General features: G+C 41.8%; 1 protein-coding gene across 3 annotated transcripts in view; it reads right to left on the bottom strand.

The window, feature by feature from the left end:
* The window catches only part of LOC137374349 (succinate--CoA ligase [ADP-forming] subunit beta, mitochondrial), a 112,042-nt gene that overhangs the window by 63,323 nt on the left and 27,867 nt on the right, over positions 1 to 20,852 (bottom strand). For all 3 annotated transcript variants that reach the window (XR_010975791.1, XM_068040280.1, XM_068040281.1), the window contains 2 exons: positions 11,199 to 11,298; positions 7,011 to 7,173 (listed from right to left, as the gene is read on the bottom strand). Coding sequence is in view for 2 of the 3 variants with exons in the window: in XM_068040280.1 (XP_067896381.1) it covers positions 7,011 to 7,173; positions 11,199 to 11,298 (263 nt within the window). In the remaining variant the exon portion in view is untranslated. The remainder of the gene's footprint in view (positions 1 to 7,010; positions 7,174 to 11,198; positions 11,299 to 20,852) is intronic.

Raw genomic sequence — 20,852 nt, 5'->3', positions numbered from 1 at the left:
AATTATTTTAAAATAGGCTATCCGAAAGATGGTAATATTCTCTGTTAGTTTTCTTTCTTTGAGGGGAAATCTAGTTCAATTCTTTGGACCCAAATAAGTCTCTATAAGAATTTGTCTGGTTTGAACTTAAAGGAGATTCATAGGGATGTACTCCTGATTTGGTTTAGTCCCTATAAGGGTTTAAAGTCATAAATCACTTCACACTGATCAGAACGTTAACTGGACCAGCCACATAAATACTGTGGCTACAAGAGCAGGTCACAGGTTAGGCATTCTGCAACAAGTAACTCACCTCCTGACTCCCCAAAGCCTGTCCACATCTACAAGGCACAAGTCAGGAGTGTGATGGAATGCTCTCCACTTGTCTGGACCAATGCAACACCAACAACACTCAAGAAGCTCTACACCATTCAGGACAAAGCAGCTTGTTTGACTGGCACCCCATTCATCGCCTTAAATATTTACTCCTTCCACCATTGATGCGCCGTGGCTGCAGCACGTTCCATCTATATGATGCAGATCAACAATTTGCCAAGGTTTCTTCAACAGCACCTTCCAAGCCCACAACCTCTGCTGCCTAGAATAAGGGCAGCAGGTACATGGGAACACCACAACCTACAGGTTCCTTTCAGGTCACACACCATCCTAATTAGGGAATACATTGTTACTCCTTCATAGTCACTTAATCAAAATCCTGGAACTTCCTACCCAACAGCACTGCAGGACTAACTAAATCATAAGGACTGCAGCAATTCAAGAAGGCAGCTTGCCACCACCTTCAGGAGGGCAATTAGAGATAAGGAATAAATGCTGATCTTGCCAGAGACACCCACATCCCATGAACAAATAAAAACAAAAATCATATTTTCATTGTCAGTACTCAGCTCCAAACTCAACTTAACATCTCCACACAATTTACCACTACCAAAACTAATTCCCCACTTGCTAGGTTTAACCTAACCAATCTCATTTAATCTCTCGTTCAACGTGAGTTATGTTCTATTCCAATCCCCCTTCAGCTCCCATCTGGTTAGCTTTGCCCAGTGGTAGCACCTTCAGCTCTGCATCAGAAGGTGGTGGGTTTAAAACCCAATCCAGGGATTTGAACACATAATCTAGGCTGGTATTCAGTGTAGTATTCAGGGACTGCTGCATTGTTAGGGGTGTTGAACTTCAGTTGCGATGTTAAACTGAGGCATCCATTTAGCTGAACGTAAAAGATCCCTTAGGATCATTCGAAGAACAGGAGAATTCTCCCAGTGCCCTGGCCAACATTGATCCTTCCATCGAGACTGCCAAAAATAGAGAAGACAACTGACCAGTTAATCTGTTCGTGGCATCTTGCTGTGTATAAACTGGCTGTGGCATTTGCGTACATATCATAACAACATAACTCCTTTATTTACAAAGGGAGGGAGACAGAAAGCAGGAAACTACAGGCCAGTTAGCTTAACATCTGTCATAGGAAAAACGTTAGAAGCTATTAGTAAAGACATTATAGCAGGGCACTCAGAAAAATTCAAGATAACCAGGCAGAGTCAACATGGTTTTGTGAAAGGGAAATCATACTTAATCAATTTATTGGAGTTCGTTGAAAAGGTCACATGTGCTGTGGATAAAGGGGAACCGGTGGATGTACTGTACTTAGATTTCCAGAAAGCATTTGACATTAGGGTCTGAAGTTCTGTTAATGGATGATAAATACCTAGTAGATCAAGGTAATAGGGTGAACAAGTGTTGGGTGTTAATTAGGAGTAGAGAGGTAAGCTCTGTGGCAAGCAATAAACAGTCTCTACCTAAGCTTCCTGGTCTCAGTATCTTCTTCAAACAGGCTTCGAAGTTCTATAATATTTGATAAGGTGCCACATCAAAGGTTATTGCAGAAAATAAAAGCTCATGGTGTAGGGGCCAACATATTGGCATGGATAGAAGATTGGCTAGCTAACAGGAAACAGAGTAGGCATAAATGGGTCATTTTCTGATTGGCAAGATGTAATGGGTGGTGTGTCACAGGGATCAGTGCTGGGACCTCAACTTTTTACAATTTATATAAATGACTTGCATGAAGGGACTGATGGTATGGTTGCTAAATTTGCTGATGACACAAAGATAGGTAGGAAAGTAAGTTGTGAAGAGAACATAAGGAAGCTACAAAAGGATATAGATAGGTTAAGTAAGTGGGCAAAGATCTGGCAAATGCAGTATAATGTGGGAAAATATGAAATTGTCCATTTTGGCAGGAAGAATAAAAAAGCATATTATCTAAATGGCGAGAGATTGCAGAACTCTGAGGTGCAGAAGGATCTGGGTGTCCTAATGCATGAATCACAAAAGGTTAGTGTGCAGGTACAGCAAGTAATTAGGAAAGCTAATAGAATGTTATCATTTATTGCGAGGGGAATTGAATAGAAAAGTAGGGAGGTTATGCTTTAGCTATTGTTATGACCAAGGCGGGAGTAATGCACTGTTAATTCAGTCCCACTACTCCACAGATCATAGCATATCAAATAAAGTTTCCCACCTACCGAAGAATAGCCAAATTAAACACTTTATTTTCCCCCCAGAATAAAGCACACCAAACCAGCTTTCTTTAAACAATATTAACCATAATTTATTAGAAAAGAAATAATAGCTCTTAACTACTAACGAGATAAATCTATATATGAAAATCCCTTATTTCCTTCACCCTCATGTACATAGATTAAAAAAAAGGTGAACCGGGGAAATAGATTTTTTGGTTTATCAGCTGTTCCTTGGGAATAGAAGGAATAATAGAAATAATTAAGTTTATCACGTTTTGTAGGATGTTTGGGTACGGTGAGGTGTCCCAGAGTCTAATAGTTGGATACCATTCAAAGTCTCACTGAGCAAGGTTGATGAACAGTCTGTGATAGGTAGACTTTCAAGGCAATTTGTCTGCAGCAGGCATCACACAGGTCTTCGAGCAGGAGTGCAGCAAGGGGACTGCTTGGGTTTTTAAAAATAACAGTCTAGCAGTTGAAGCTTTCTTGACATTTCAGTATCTCCCAAAACATAGGAGGCAACAGGAACCAATCTGGATGCAGGAATTCTTCACAGGCAATAGGAATCTGCCACCTTTCAAATGCAAGATTCCTTTTCAAGAGATGCCAGTCTACTTTAGAGAGGGGTAACACTTGTCTGGATCTTTCTCCCTTCCTCCAGGCAGGTCCCAGGAAGATTTCAAATGCCTGCTCTTTGTCCAATTCACAGGCTTTTTAAAGGGTCCAAGGTGAAAAAAGAACCTTCCTGAACATGGTCACATGTCCCGACACAGTGTCTCCCCCAGTTACTCAAAAGCTGTTCTGAACAAAGATCAAACCTCTATGGTTTCCTTGAAATTGGTGGCTTTTCTATCCTTGTACAAGTTCAACTTCCTTTCAAAGCACCCATAAAGTTCAACTGTTATGACTTCCTTTCAAAACATTGCAGGAATTCCAATTATTTGCAGGTCAGTATCCACTGAGCAAAAAAAAAATCCTTTTCTCAGTTTTTCTTAAACATACAGAATTCCAAGTTTTCTTTTTTAAAAACAAAACACTTGTAACACTATACATGACATTGGTAAGACCACATCTGGAGTACTGTGTACAGTATTGACTTCCTTATTTAAGAAAGGATGTAAATGCATTGGAAGCAGTTCAGAGAAGGTTTACCAGACTAATACCGAGAATGGGCAGGATGTCTTATGAGAAAAAGGTTGGACAGGCTAAGCTTGTATCCGCTGTAGTTTAGAAGAGTAAGAGGTGACTTGACTGAAACATAAAAATTTCTGAAGGGTCTTGACAGGGCAGATATGGGAGAATCTAGAACTAGAGGTCACTGTTTAAAAATAAGGGGTCGCCCATTTAAGACGGAGATGATGAGAAATATTTCGCTGAGGATCCTGAGTCTTTTGAACTCACGTCCTCAAAAGACAGCATTTTTAAGTACAGAGGTAGATAGATTCTTGATAAACAAGGGGTTGAAAGGTTATTGGGGGTAGGTGGGAATGTGGAGTTGAGGTTACAATCAGATCAGCCATGATCTTACTGAATGGCGGAGCAGGCTCAAGGGGCCTACACCTCCTCCTAATTCGTATGTTCGTATGGTTCACCTTTTTCTTCTTCCAATTTCAAATGGGGTGCTATTACCTCAATTATATCTGCTTTCTTAGCTCTTGGTTTTAACTCTGACACCAACAGTTCTGCCAATTCCTTTCATCTAACCTTGGTTAAGTTTCTCAAATTACTCAGGGATACATCCTCCTTCCCCACTTACAATTGCACATAGTCAGCATTGGGTTATCCCGCACAGAGGCCCCAATTTTATGTTACGATCGAGGTGGGAGGAGTGCACTGTCTTTTCTAGTTCCACTTCTCCGCAGCTCAACATATATTGTAAAAATGTTTATTTAGTTACCTATTCGGTCAATCATATACGCTATTCTTCATCCCAGAATAAAATACACCAACCAGGTTTCTTTATAGATAATAAAATTATTAGTTTATCAAACAAGACTTATCCAGTAATGAAGCAAAGCATTAACACAGATTGAAATATGAAAGTTCCCTTTTTAAATTCCACACACACACAGAAAAAAATACAGTAAAAAAATAAAAATAAAAAAAACAAGTCCAAGCCTCAGATTATCCAAGAGCAATACCATGGGGGATGTAATCGCACTCTATGAACCCCTGCCAAAAAAAACAAAATCCACAGGTTTACTGAAAACTCCACTAATATCGGATGATGAGGTTTAAAATCAAATTTATTTCTTCCAGTGCTGGATATGCTACTGTCAATATTTTACAAAGGTAAGCATGGAACACACTAACCTAACAGAGTGGGCAGAAAGTGCAATCACGAGTTTGTTTGCAGTCAATGTGCACATGGTTACCATTCACAGATACCCACACAGAACCGAATATAGAAAGAACCCTAGAATGCAAGGAACTGATCCCTTACCAATTCTTCATTTTATATTTTTTAGATTTTAAAGATTGAAATCAGATACAACACTACATAGACTGAGGTATATAATGCAGTTACAGAAGCATTTGTATCAAATTGTTACGAGTGCTTCCTTTTTTTGTTAAATTTTGAAGATTTGTGGTTTAAAATTGAAAAACAGTCCATGGATTTTTTTTCTTTACAAGAGTCACTGAGAGATCTGGACTGTAAACAGTTACTGGAAGGCACCCGTCTTCAAATAATTACCTAGCAGGGGTTGTTTTTAACTTGGGGAAGATGTTTACAGAGAAGTGGCAGGTCACGATTTATAGGGGTCAAGAGGTTTGACTCATGTGATACTGTTTATGATTTTGCTTTGGACAGTGAGTTAGAATATGGACAATGGTTTGAAAAGACAGTTGGAGAAAACTTGCCAAGAGAGCAACAACCAGCTCAGTCTGTTCCCGCTCTGTGAAAAGCCTGCCAGTTTTCCATCCCTTGAAAAGCTGAGAAGCAAGTGTAAGTGACTGCCTGAAACCCTTGTTATGGCATTTTCCCTGGAAAGCCTGCCCAAACTGATCTCCACCACAACCTGTCAAGACCCATTCTAGGAAGATCCCAGTGACAGCCATCTATAAGTAGTTGGGATGCCAAACCAAAATGGACTTCTGACATCTTTGCATATCTTGTCTTTTTTCTTCAAGAATTAGCAAGTATTTTGGCCAATGTATTTTTTTTGTACTAGAGCTCTAAAGAGTAAATCTATTTTTTCACCTAACTGGGGTGTGTGTGTGTGTGTGTGAGGGGCTAAAGTAAAAAGGGAACTTTTATATTTCAATCTGTGTGTTTATGCTTTGCTTCATTACTGGTTAAGATTTGTTTTATAATAAACTGATAATTTTGTTGTTTATTAAAGAAACCTGGTTGGTGTGTTTTATTCTGGGATAAAAAGAGTCTATGGCTGACCGTATCGGTAAGTGGGGAAAATTTAAATGTATGTGGTGACCTGTGGTTACAAAATATATATTTTATGAACATGAGCAAATTAAACTAACTCAGACTTAGAACCATTGAAAGTACAGGATATTTGACCCATTTTGCTAGTGCTGGCACATCAACTAAAGCCCTTCTAATCTAACCCATTTCTTTGTCCTTCCATATGTTCCAACTTGAAGCTAAACTGAAACCAGTGGATGGTTTCTACTAACGCAGAAGTCCTCGAGTTCAAACCCCATCATGGATCTTAGGACACTAGGGATGGGCAATAAATACTGGCTTATGAGTGCCACGTGCATCCGAAGAACAAGTTTTTTTAAAAGCAAGCTTTTAATACCAAGCTTCCCCCCACCCCCAACAATCTAGATCCCTCATCAAACAGTGGGTAGCATTGTGATGTGAAATAAGGACATAATTTGAAGGATAAAGAACTTACTTGGGGAGGTATAAGTTTCTTTATCAATCCTCATACCAAAGTAGTACAGATTCAAAATGAGCCTGCTTAGAAACTTTAACACCAGGACTTCTCTCTCAATTCTCTCTCTTCCTCTGAAAAGCTCCTTAAAACCTATTTCTTTGACAAAGCTTTGGGTCACCTGTCCTAATATCTCCTTCTTTGGTTCAAAGTCAATATTTTGTCAAATTACGCTCCTATGAAGCAGCTTGGGACATTTTACTATTTTAAAAGTGCAAAATAATATAAGCTGTTGTTTGTTGAGGATGTGGAATAACAAGTGACTACTGCAAATAAGAGTAATGAACTTTTTTCAATCCACACTCCACAGACTGTAGATAATCTACACTGTAGTAACGCCTCTCAATGAGGAAGATGACGCAAAAGATTTTGAACCTAAATCTGGCTTAAGCTAAATTTTGAACCTAAATCTGACTACCAAATCTCATATGTTCTCATCAGGGCGCCCTAAAATAAGAAAGTAACGGAAGATGGACTTCATTTTTGTTTTAAATAACATCACACAAGAATGAACCAAGCACCATCGCAGGAAATTAAAAAAATTTAAAAATTGCCAGATTTTGCATGTCAGTCTAGTTTGTTTACTCACCTGAAACATCCTTTCCAGTGTTATTGCAAAGTAATACTCTCTTCTCGGGTACCTTCGCTCACAGATAAACACCTGGTTGCATATCCTTCCTTTCTCACCTGTCTGTTTGGTAAATAACTTCTTTCCAATCATTTTTGAAGAGATATCCCGGGCTTCCTCTGGACTGTAAATGAGAAAAGTCGTCAACCAACTTGCTTTTTATTCCAAAACGTGCAGAAAGACTTTGCAACATGAATCACTCGATATGAATTAGACATTTTCAGTACCACTCAGTATGAAAGCTTTTAAAAAGCTAACTTTAAGATACAGTATTTACAGAAATTAATTTTCTCCCTTCATACCTACAGGCCTGAAACAAAGAGCTTGATATTGTTATGGACAGGCGGAAAGGGGTGTGGATGCTCACCTCCCAACCGACCGCAATCACGTTTTGTTAAAAATGGTGAGCTCGTCGGAGTTTTTGTTTCGGGTCAAAAAAAGCAGACAAATGACAGGTTTTCCCGTAGGTTTAAAAAAAATAACTATTTTTGCACAGTTGTTGGAATGGTCACAAACACACACACACCCGCACACAGCCTCTGGCTGGACTAATTTCTGAGGTGTTGGCTTGATCCCCCCCCCTCCCTCTCCAGAGGGCTCCCTTTTTAAAGTCAAAATGCAATACATTAGAGTTTCTGTTAGGAGGCACCCTAACCTGGTGTGACTGTACAACGGGCCAGGATATGATAACCATGGCCATCGATTAATGTCTGAATGAGGGCCATTCTAGTAACACTGTTCTATTTGACGTCCATTCATTTTGGTTTGAGTTGTGAGTCACTCTGCCTCCAGAATCCTTCGTTAGTTCATTCATGTCGTTAAGAGTCATTAATATGCAATAATGCTCTTTGTGATTTCAAAGGGATTCTCCCCAGAGCTAGTTCAGACAAGGTTAACGAGTTCCATCTTTTCAGACAGGTTTGTTGATTTCCAGTATAGGAGGGGTCATCGCTACTCCATTTTGACTGTGGTACAAGTGTCCATATTCTTGTGGTTTTGCTTTAACAGTTGACTTTTTAAATCCATAATTCTTCCATTTCATTGTCTCTTTCATCACGGCTCCTTCTGTGCATGACAATAAATACTGCAAGGGATGGAAAGCCTGGAAATCCCAGAGATGAAGAGGTCCTGTCGGATTTAATCATAGGCTCTCCTTACCATTTTCTTATTGTTTCCCACCTGGTAGCCAGCCATATTAACAGGCTGGCTGGCTGGCTGCCAGGTGAGAAAGCCAGTAACGAAGGTCGCCGGCAAACAGGAAAGATCATGGACAGGTGTATGGGAGGATTGTTTGGACCAACAATCGGGAGGCAGGGAGGGATCACAGGGCAGAAGGCTTAGGATCACAGTGTTGAGGGCAGCCAGCTGAGCACGACAGCGAGAGGCCGCAATCAGCAGAACGTCGGCTTGAAAGGCAGGGGGTGGGGAAGGGGCACCCATGTTCCTCCTGGTTCACAAACAACTGCATTGTGGGAGTCTGATTTATATATCTTAATGAAATGTTTCACCTCTCCAAGACAAGACACAGGCACGGCACACAATCTTCTGCTGTATAAATGGCAGCAGACACACACCTGGTAGGCCGGGGTCACATTCTGTGATTTTAAACTTCATCCACCATTGTGGGGGTGTTAATATCAAAACAGCCTGTGTGGTTTGTTACACTATCATAGAAAGATACAATTAATAAACCAATGCCTACAGATTCATTCATGAGGTTAACAAGATTTACTACACCACAATTGAGGATATAGTTTATCTATCTTAAAAGCACTTCAAATTGTGGCAGCAACTGAATTCATCAACACAGAGATAGAAAGAGAATATATATAGATTGAGTTAAAGAATCAGAAGGGATGAGGTGCGACAGGGGTGTGTTACAAATCACCAAATAGTACAAAGGAAGTAGAGAGACAAATATGTAGACAAATCTATGAAATGAGTTAAATTGCTGAATCATGATCATGGGGGATTTCAACTACCCCCAAATAAACTGGTAAGCAGATTGAGACAGGAGAAAGTGATGGAGCTTTTACAGACTCATTCCTGGCCCAATCAGGAAGGAAGCACTACTACAGCTAGTAATGGGATACAAAATGAAGCAGATATGAGAGGTCAGCAAGGAAGAACATTTTGGGAGTAATGATCATGATAAGGTTTAAGATAGAGAGATATATAAATAGTACAAAGACAAAAGTAATAAACTGGGAATGAGGATAGAGCTAAAGGAAATAAACTGGAGAATGATATCAACAGAGGTTAAGCCACAGTGGCCGATATATAAAGTGGAGATCAATAAAAGTTCAGAGAAATACATTCCAGTAGAATACAAGAACAAACTAGCCATGGGCAAATAAAAAGGATAAAACTGAAGGTGGAATTCACTGCAACATGCAGTGAAGTGTTAATACGACTGACACGTGTAAGGGGAGGCTTGATGAGGAAGAAGGCAACAGAGGGATTAAAGGGAAAGCTTGTGTACACACTAACAGTTGGGTTGAATGGTCTTTTCTGTGCTGCAGATGCTATGAATTCAATGTAATCAAGAAAAGCAAAGCCTTTCAAACAAGAAGACTTGGAAAAACATAACTTGAATAGCACTATAAATTCAAGAAATCCTTTTGCAGCCTCAACAGCCCCCTTCTCTGTAACCTCTTCTGATCCTACAATCCTGCTCAGCCTCTGGCCTCGTATGCACACCCACCTCCCTTCACCCACATTCTAGAAATGTTTTCATGTGGGACTGACCGGATAGCTCCGTGGAGAGCTGGCATAGGCTCGATGGGCTGAATGGCATCCTCTTGTGCCATAAATGACTCCAGAACTCTAAACCCCTCCCACCTCACTTGTCATCTCCTTAAAACCAATCACTTTGTCCAAGCTTAAGGTCATTCCTTCTAATATAATTTTTTTTTTTAAACCTTGTCGCTGGGAAGCATTTTTCTACATTAAAGGTAGTATGTAGATGAAAGTTGGTGTAACTGCTAGCATCTTCAAAAACATTACTGACAAGGTAAATGCAGTTCATTTTTTCGGGGGGTTTCAGAAAACTTTCACATTTGTGATCAACAGGGTGACTAGTAATCACAGAATCGGACGTTATGGCAATATAAAGCCAGATTAGAAATATGCAGTAGGGTAAAGGGAAACTTCTTAAGGCTAATAAAGGTGCTTCAGGGATCAACCTTGCGACTTTTTCTTTTAAATTTATAGCAAGTGATTTGGACAAGAGCTTTCATTGTAGCCAAGATCTCCACATGCACAGATGACATCAAAAAGGCAAGGCTATTAATTAATAATGCAACCAGGTTCTGGGTGTTTTTAGAAAGGTATCTGGGTCAATAGGTGGTAGAACAATTCAAAGTGGAAATATATAAAATATTTAGTATGATAGCAAAGAAACAAATAGCACAGTGGGAAAGTTTGATCAGGAAAAGGTATTGAAGTTATAATGAATAAACTGATGAAGCTATCAACACAGTGCTTAGTTGCAGTAAAGTGTGATAGCATTGATTGAGCTAGTCTTTCACTAAGACTATTAGCTGAAAACATCAAACATAAAACCTTATTAATGAATGTATAATTATACACCGCATCCAATTATTGCTTTCTTTGAATGATTGAATACCGATGAAGTATGTAACAAGTGCACCAGATTTTGAAATGTACTGCATCATGGAGCAGAGATGTAGGTTGCATTACTGGCCTCCACTAACCTTTGTATCCCAGAAACACTGGATCACTGCTGATTTCACATGGATAAGAAAAAAAATGCATATTTCTGCAAAGTTACAAATCAAAGTTTGGATCCAGACATATGGTATCATTTTGACTAACGTTTCACAATTCCTAGTTACACCAGATCTACCAAATCTCAATTATGTAGAGTGAGTCACTCAGCTTGATTAAAAATGCACCCTCTTTTAAAATGCCTCACTCTTGAAGGTAAACACAGTCCAAAACTGTTTATACCTGCTTTCATTGTTTTCAATCACATATATTTAAAATACTTCATCCAAACATTACTCTAGTATTGATGGCACTTTTTGCATGTAAGAAAGGAAGAAACAGATGATTTTCCAAGCATCCAAACCGTGTGTATACATGCTTTAGGAGACATTAAAAATGTGTTTACCTTACAATACTTACGAAAAAACGATTCTGACTCCTCCTTTCAAACCACCTTCAAACACCCCTTTTCCTCTGCCACCAGCTAATACTTGTGCTTTTACAACAAGGTCCTTTGAACCTGCAGTACAAAACAAAAGGTTAGACTGTGCAAGCCTCAAACAGTTCTCCAATATTTATAATCTACTTGGCCAGGGCATCTACTTACCTGTTCAGTATAGAGTGATAACACCCATCAAAATATACACTGCTCATTCATCAAGAGTGGGCACAAACCTTACACTACATCTTTCCTAACAGTCTTAAAACAAAAATACAGACACAATGAATTAGTATTTTAGGAATATGCGCACACAAACCCATGCACGACATCCATGTAGGTGAAACAACCCTATCAGATCTGTCAATGAACAGACTCTGCCTGGATTTCCAGAGATACCAGGCAATCTAGTGCATATTCTTGGAAGCCTGCATTAGAGAGACACCATCCACCCAGAACCCCACACGACAAACAACCTCTTCGTAAAGCATGACTCCACCCTCCAACACCCTCTTTGTAGACAGAACCCTGGATATCCAAATGATCTCTAGCAACTGTCAAACTGTACTGACACCCAACAAGCACGTGGTTCCCAGCATGTAAAGCTTTGTACCTTAAGGGATATGGGGCAAAAGCAGGTATATGAAGTTAGGTCACAAATCAACCATGATCTCACTGAATGGTAGAACAGGCCGGAGAAGGTAAATTGCCTGATCCTGCTCCTTTGATTCTATAATTCAACAATCGAAGACCTTCAAAGAGGAGATGGTTCAGGTAGAAGTAGACACATTTCCACGAGGAGGAAGGTTAATAATACAGTAAAGAACAAAGCTAAATATAGAAAGTACAGAGATCAAAAAATGTAATGAGGGGCGAAGCAAGAGTGCAAGGCTAGATTAGTAGCTAACCTAACAGGGAATGCAAAAGTCTTCGATAAACACTCAAATACTAAATGGGTACTCAAAGGAAGGTTGTGACCGAATAGAGACAAAAAAGGCGATCTTCTTATAGAGGCAGAGGGCATGGCTGAGGTACTTTGCACTGTCTTCACTAGAGAACAGGCTGCTGCTAATGTAGCAGTAAAGTGGAAGGCAGTAACAATATTGGATAAGATAAAAATAAAGAGGTTATAATTAACAGGTTAGCAGTCCTTAAAGTAGAAAAATCATCTGGTCTATGTTGGGATGAATCCCAAGTTACTGAGGGAAATAAGGGTGGAAATTGCAAAAGCTCTGGTCATAATCTTCTAATCCTCCTTAGATGAAGGAGTGTTTTCAAAGGACTGGAGAATTACAAATGTTACACTCATTCAAAAAAGGAAAGAGGGATAAACCAGGCAATCAGCCCAACATTGATGGTGGGGAAATATTTCAAGAAAATAATCTGGGGCAAAAATAATTAGCCTTTGGAAAAGTATGGGAAAATCAATAAACAATCGCACAGATTTGTTCAAGGAAATCATGTTTCACTAACTTATTTGAGCTTACCGATGAACAGAGAGGGCTGATGAGGGTAGCACAGTACTTGCTAGCAAAATGGAAGCCCATGTGATTAAAAGGACAGTGGCAATATGGATTAAAAAAAGCTAAGGGACAGAGAAGAAGAGGGTAATGGTGAATGGAAGTTTCAGACATGGTTAGGGAAATATATAGTGTTTCGCATAGATCAGTATTCGGACTTTTGATATATACACATTTATTGCTTTAATTGAAGGGATGTGGTCATCACTGGCATGTCCAGCATTTATTACCCATCCCTAATTGCACTCGAGAAAATGGTGGTGAGTCACCTTCTTGAACCGCTGCAGTCCTTGTGGCGAAGGTACTTCCCCAGTGCTGTTAGAGAGGATTTTCCAGGAGTTTGACCCAGCAATGAAGGGATAGCAATATATTTTCAAGTCAGGCTGGCATGTTACTATGAGGGGTCCTGAATGTATATCATTGTGTCGCCACCTCTGGTCAGACTGTGCTGCTGCTGAGATAGGACCTGCTCAGAGGAGTCCAAGATGCTGGTTGAAAGGAATGACTAGTCTGTGGGCCAGCTCTCCCAATTTTGGCACAAGTCCCCGAATGTTAGTGAGGAGACCTTTGCAGGATCAGCTGGGTTGGGTGTGCCTTTGGCAAGTTTGAATCAGATGCCTCGGTCAATGCTGGATAGTCTGTCGGTTTTATTCTCGGGATAGTTTTTTGTATTTGCTTTGATACAGCAGGGCCATTTCAGATGGCAGATAAGAGTCAACCACATTGCTGTTGGTCTGGAATAACATGTAGGCCAGACCGGGTCAGGCTGGCAGATTTTCTTCCCTAAAGGACATTAGTGAACTAGATAGATTTTTACAACAATCTGGTAGTTTCATGGTCACCATTACTGATACTAGCTTTTATTCCTGATTTTATGCTGAAAATAGAGACATGTTGTCGAAGCCTTTAGTCTTACACTCATCGGGACAATCCGCAAGAATAACCAATATAAGGGAAAAAACAACAACTTATACTGCATAAGAGAGTGCTGATTGGTTGGCAAGTGAACTCTGATTGGTAGAAGTGTTGTCATAGAGAATGCACCAGTGTTGAACGTGTCTCTATTTTCAGCAATACTCAAGTTCTGTTCTACTAAACAACTATTCGTGATTTACTTAATTTAAATTGCCCAGCTACCGCAGTCCGATTTAAAGTTGTTTCCAGACGATTAGTCCAGGCCTCTGGATTATTAGTCCAGAAACATAATCACTCAGCTACTGTACACCTCTAATACTAATGACCTGGACTCCAGTATATAGGAAATACTTTCAAAGTTTGCAGAGGTCCCAAAACTCAATGTATTAAACAGTGAGGAGGAAAGTAACGGATGTCTGGAGATCACAGACTTGTGAAATGGGCAGACACATGGCAAATGAAATGTAGTGTCTCGAAGTTTGAAATGATACAGTTTGGTAGGAAGGATAAGTAATATAAACTAAATAGTACAATTCTGAAGGTGGTGCAGGAAAGTAATCATTGAAGGTAGAACAAGTTGAGAAGGCTTAAGTAGAATACAGGATCCTTGGCTTCATAGAGAAAGAGAGTGAGAAAAGTTAGGAAGTGATGCTAAACCTTTAAAAGACATCGTTTTGGCCTCAGCTGGAGGATTGTGTTCAATTTTGAGCATCAAATTTTAGGAAGAACGTTAAGGCCTTAGAAAAGGTGAAGAGGAGGAGATTTACTAGAATTACATCAGAGATGGGTGATTTCAATTATGTGGCAAAGACTGGAGAAGCTGGGGTTGTTCTCCTTCGAGCTGAGAAGGTTAATGGAGATTTGATAGAGGTATTCAAAATTCATGAATGGTTTTAATAGACTAAATAAGGAGAAACTGTTTTCAGTGGCAGGAGAGTCAGTAACCAGAGAACACACATTTAACATGATTGGTGAAAGAACCAGAGCTGACATCAGGAACAATTTATTTATTTCTATGCAGTATGTTGTGATCTGGAATGCAGAGCCTGAAAGGGTGGTGGAAAAAAATTCAATAGTATCATTCAAAAGAGAACTGGATAAATACTTGAAGGGAAATAATTTATTACAGGGCTATGGGGAAAGAGCAGGGGAATGGGACTAATTGGTTAGCTCTACCAAAAAGGCAGCATAGGCACAATGGGCCAAATGGCTTCCTTCAGTGCTGCATCATTCTATGATTCTTTAAAGCATGGCTAAACGGATATTGATGGCTAGGTTTTGAAACATCTTGCTGGGTATACGTGTAGTTACAATAAACCTGGATATCTTCAATGAATAGACATAGGGTGGCCAAAGCTAACTCGCTCCACTGGTCCAAGATGTGATCATAGTTCTGCATAATACAATGCAATATAAAATCCATTTTACAAGATGCCACTTTTTAGAAAAATTGAATCACCTGAAATTTTATTCCCGCAGGAAATTAATACACATTGAGAACACTGTGCTTCAGTTCTGTGCAGGGTTTTGTAGGTTCCATCTCATGAGAATGTAGCAGTAACATCTCCAGAAATCAAACTCCGTCCGATACAATCTTGAAATGGAATCTTGAGATACTTGATCCTTGTACCGCAAGGCAAGATGAACCAACTTCGAGGACACACTGACCAAGATTTTGAGCTCATTCTGCTCGCCGACTCATGCTTTCCTCACATTCTTTTTAATAGGCATACATCAGCCAGCACAGAGCAGAAAATCCCAGCCACTAGGTTACTTTTTCAAACAGGTTTACATCATGATCTACCACCTCTTCAAATGAGGACTGCCCCAATTCATGTAGGAAAAAATTAAGATCCCAAACCAGAACTGAAGCACACAGCAGGGCTTTGTTAACCTGGAGATGAGGAAATGGTCATCTACCCATGTACTATCAATAGCTCACAAAACGTTTTTAGTTGAAGGACCCCTTTTCAAATGAATTCACAATCATGGACCACTGGCCCCCTCACCCTCCCCCCATCTAAATTATATTATAAACTTGCAGATTTAAACTTCTGAGTTATAAAGTTCATAAATGTTCTGCTAAAGTGGCTTGCATGAAATTTGCCAGAGCTGTCCGATAGAGCGAACATTGATGTGATTGGTGACATGAACATTCTTTATCCTCCCTTCAACTGAAAGGTTCAGCAACATGCCTGTTTAATACTGCACTGCACAATATCTCTGCACTGTCTGGAGTGGGATTAGGCTTGTTGGCTCATGTTGATAACACTGGGACCATTTCAGGTCTAATCCTCCTCTGTCCACCTACTCATTCACAGCTGCTGAGTGTTTCAAGGTTTTTTTATCCTCCACGTCTGCTGCTTACTGGCCTGTCTGCGCTGGAATATCACTGACAAGCTGTCTGGTATGCAGCATTTCTGTCATTGGGACGCTGCCAGCAACTGGGGACGCTGCCAGCAACTGGGGCCGCAGCTTTAATCCAGATTCAGGAAATCAAAACAACCTCAAACAGCGCACGCATAACCCATGCCATCACAGCAACAGATCCTGCTGCCATCATTTTGTGGACCCCATAGAAAGTCTCTACCGACCCAGTTTGGGAACCACTGCAATAGAAAACCAGCAGAGCCAGGGTTTAAGGTTTAATGCTGAACACTACCAAAGATATTAGGAGACTTGGAAAATGCCAGAATGGATAGGATCAAACTGATTTTCATAAAGCAAATAATGAAAAATCTATCAAAATATGAAATATCAAGAAGTCAGTATGGATTCATGGTTAGGATGTTTTACTTGACAAATTTCTGTTCTTCGTAGAACATTTTGACTGGTGAGCAGACACTGGCACTGTAGAAGTATAACAGAAAATAAGCTTTTTGAGCACACAGGTTAGCCACCTACAGAGAAATGCTGGCACCAGGTCCACTCTGAGACAGAACTAGGTGATCATATATTTATACTTCAACAAACCTTTAGACTCACGGAGTGAAGATTAAAAGCTGAGTGTGGAGATTCGAGTTTGGTGAGTGGCAAGTACAGTGAAGGGGGCAGAGGTACTCCATTTTCCATTTTTCTTTTGTACATTTTTAACCCTCCAGTATTTGATTCTTGCTTCAGTGCAGTGGAAGGAGTTGTTTGTTGAGTACCTGGTAAGCTGTGACATCACAGGCAAGCAGATAGGTGATTGGTTTGGGAAGAAGCTACCTGTTTGGTGAGTATCTGATAAGTGATTAAGGTCCAAACTAATAACATTTCAAATAGTAAAAGTAATTAGTGGTAAGGTTAATAAATATATTAAAAAAAGGAAAAAAATAACTGAATAAAATAATTAAGTAGTTAATTGAAACACATTAAGGATGGCAGCACAGGTGATGTGGCACGGCTGCAGCATGTGAGAGCTCCTGAATGCCAGTGTGATCCAGGGCAAACACGTCTGCAGTAAGTGAACTGGAGGCCGAGCTGCAGACACTGTGACACATCAGGGAGGGGAAAAGTTAGCTGGACATTTTGTACCAGGAGCCTGTCACGCCCCTTAGGATAGGGTCTTCTAATTTGGTTAGTGGTCAGAGACAGGAGAGTGTGGCTGCAGCTGAGGCAGGTAAGGGGACCCAGAGGGCAGGAGTCTCAGCCTTTGCGATTGTCCAACAGGTCTGAGGTTCTTTCAGCTTGTTTGGATGAGAGTGGGGGCTGCAGGGTGGATGAGCAACCTGACCATGGCACCATGATACAGGAAGCCATTCAAGTGCAGGGAGAAAACAGGAATGTAGTGGTAGTTGGCAACAGTATAGTTAGGGGAATTGACACTGTTGTCTGCAGCAAAGAGCAAGAGTCCAGACAGTTGTGTTGCCTGCCTGGTGCCAGGGTTCGGGACATCTGCTCGGGGCTGGAGAGGAACTTGCAGTGGGAGGGGGAGGTTCCAGTCATCATGGTCCATGGACCAACGACATAGGCAGGACAAGGAAAGAGGTTCTGCATAGTCAGTATGAGGAACAAATTAAGCAGAACCTCAAAAGGTAATAACCTCTGGATTATTACCTGAGCCACGTGCAAATTGGCACAGGGCAAATAAGATTAGAGAAATTAATGTGTTGCTCAAAGACTGGTGTGATAGAAGTGGGTTCTGGTTCATGGGCATCTGGCACCAGTACTGGGGAAAGTGGTGGCTGTACCGTTCGGACAGTCTACACCTGAAATGTGCTGGGGCCGGTGTTCTAGCAAGCCGCATAACGAGGGAAGTAGAGAGGGTTTTAAACTGAATAGTGGGGGCAAGGGATCAAATTTGGAAAAACATGGTAAATCAAGGAGTAGAGATGAGGCAAGAGAGAAAGATATTAATATAGGAAATGATAAACAGACTGTGACAGGAAGGGACAAAGCGTTCAAATCTAAGAGTAAATCAACAGGTAAGGCTAGAGGTTAGAAATATAATAAAAAGGACAAAATTAAAGGCTCTGTATCTGAATGCACGTAGCATTCGAAACAAAACAGATGAACTGAGAGCGCAAATGGAAATAAATAAGTACAATCTGATAGCCATTGTAGAGACATGGCTGCAGGGCGACGTAGATCGGGACCTGATATTTTATTTTATTCATTCATGGGATGTGGGCGTCGCTTTATTACCCATCCCTAATTGCCCTTGAGAAGGTGGTGGTGAGCTGCCTTCTTAAACCGCTGCAGTCCATGTGAAATAGATACACCCACAGTGCTGTTAAGAAGGGAGTTCCAGGATTTTGACCGAGCGACAGTGAAGGAACAGCGATATAGTTCCAAATCAGGATGGTGTGTGACTTGGAGGGGGAAATTTCAGGTGGTGGTGTTCCCATGCATTTGCCGCCCTTGTCCTTCTAGTTGGTAGAGGTCACGGGTTTGGAAGGTGCTGTCTAAGGAACATTGGTCCGTCTTGTAGATGGCACACACTGCTACCACTGAGAGTCGGTGGTGGAGGGAGTGAATGTTTTTGGATAGGGTGCCAATCAAGCACCTTTGTCCTGGATTGTGTCAAGCTTCTTGAGTGTTGTTGGAGCTTCACTCATCCAGTCAAGTGGACAGTATTCCATCACACTCCTGACTTGTGCCTTGTAGATGGTGGACAGGCTTTGGGGAGTCAGGTGGTGAATTACTCACCGCAGGATTCCTATACTCTGACCTGCTCTTGTAGCCACAGTATTTATATGGCTACTCCAGTTCAGTTTCTGGTCAATGGTAGCCCCTAGGATGTTGACAGTGGGGGATTCAGCAATCGTAACGCCATTGAATGTCAAGGGTAGACCGTTAGATTTTCTCTTGTTGGAGATGGTCATTGCCTGGCACTTGTGTGGCTCGAATGTTACTTGCCACTTATCAGCCCCAGACTAGATATTGTCCAGGTCTTGCTGCATTTTTACCCAGACTGCTTCAGTATCTGGGGAGTCGCGAATGGTGCTGAACATTTTGCAATCATCAGTGAACATCCCCATTTCTGACCTTATGATTGAAAGGAGGTCACTGATGAAGCAGCTGAAGATGGTTGAGCCTAGGACACGACCCTGAGGAACTCCTGCAGTGATGTCCTGGAGCTCAGATGATTGACCTCCAAAAACACAACCACCTTCCTTTGTGCTAGGTATGACTCCAACCATCAGAGAGTTTTCCCCGATTCTCACTGACTTCAGTTTTGCTAGGGCTCCTTGATGCCCTACTCAGTCAAATGCTGCCTTGATGTCAAGGGCAGTCACTCTCACCTCACCTCATGAGTTCAGCTCTTTTGTCCATGCTTGAACCAAGGCTGTAATGAGGTCAGGAGTTGTGTGGCCCTGGCAGAACCCAAACTGAGTGTCACTGATCAGGTTATTGCTAAGCAAGTGCCGCGCGATAGCACCGTCGATGACACCTTCCATCACTTTACTGATGATTGAGAGTAGACTGATGGGGCGGTAATTGGCCAGGTTGGACTTACCCTGCTTTTTGTGTACAGGACATACCTGGGCAATTTTCCACATTGCTGCCTACAAGACCCGCCCCACCGATGTCACCCCAGCGGAACAAACCCTGCACGAGAAACCAGGAGGGGTTTCTGAGCCTAACAAACGTGAAACAGCTTGCGTACAATATGGGTATATGCAGGAACATACAGAAGGACTGGGACTAGCAAGGACAAATGGTGCGGGAAGCAACAACTAACTTAAAAGCCAGTATAAAGATTGCTTCAATTAACGCGTGTAGCATTAAATCCACTACGCAATGTGTTTCAACCTTGGACTACCTCGCCAAGGTCAAAGCCGACCTACTGTTCCTGCAGGAGTGTGTAATACTACACCTCAGCACCTACTGGCAATGGTTCGATGGTGGTCCTACGGGCCATCGATCTGATCAGGGGGTTCCTGTTCCTCCGGCCTGGGTATTCTGCTGCGGGGAGGTAACTTCACCATCTTCAAATTTAAGGAGGTGGTGGGCAGTCGCCTCCTCGTAGCAGATGTAATGTACAACAATTCTCCGCTCCGGTTGATCAACGTGTACACCCCGGTTCAATGCAGAGAGCAGCTGACCGTGTTCCAGCAGCTCCCACTGCTGCTGGCAACGTTCAGGCCGATCATAATAGGCGGTGACTTCAACTGCATCATCGATGCAGCTGGACTATCCGGCAGTGACGACAACGAACTGGACGCTATGCCCAGATTCCTAATGGAAACAGTAAAAGATGCCATGCTGCACGACGTCTTCAGCAAACCTGCAGACAGAGCGCAGCGTAGATACAGCTGGTCCAAGATCGGACAGGTCTACCCGTTCCAGGAATGACTTCCTGTTTGTGTCCCGCGCTGTCGCGGTCAGATCCACCGACGTCAAGCCAGTGTTCTTCTCCGATCATTGCCTCTTACTGGCCGACTGTCACTTACAGAATGACCAGTGGGCTGGCAGGGGGACATGGAAGCTCAATGCTACACTGCTAACCCCAGAGAACGTTGAGCAACTCAAAAGGGATGACAAAGGTTGGAGAACCGTGAAACCCCTCTTTGAGTCTCCAGTTCACTGGTGGGAGGCGATCAAGGAGAACATCAAGAGGTTCTTTATCTTCAAAGGTGTTGAGAGGAGAGGGGCGGGGCGAGGGGGGCGGGGGGGGGGGCGAGGGGGGCGGGGGGGCGAGAGGGGGGGGGGCGAGAGGGGGGGGGGCGAGAGGGGGGGGGGCGAGAGGGGGGGGGGCGAGAGGGGGGGGGCGAG

This window comes from Heterodontus francisci, chromosome 10 (assembly GCF_036365525.1).
Source record: "Heterodontus francisci isolate sHetFra1 chromosome 10, sHetFra1.hap1, whole genome shotgun sequence".
Classification (NCBI taxonomy): Eukaryota; Metazoa; Chordata; class Chondrichthyes; order Heterodontiformes; family Heterodontidae; genus Heterodontus; species Heterodontus francisci.
Note: the sequence above shows the minus strand (reverse complement) of the source record. Positions and strands in the feature narration are given on the sequence as shown.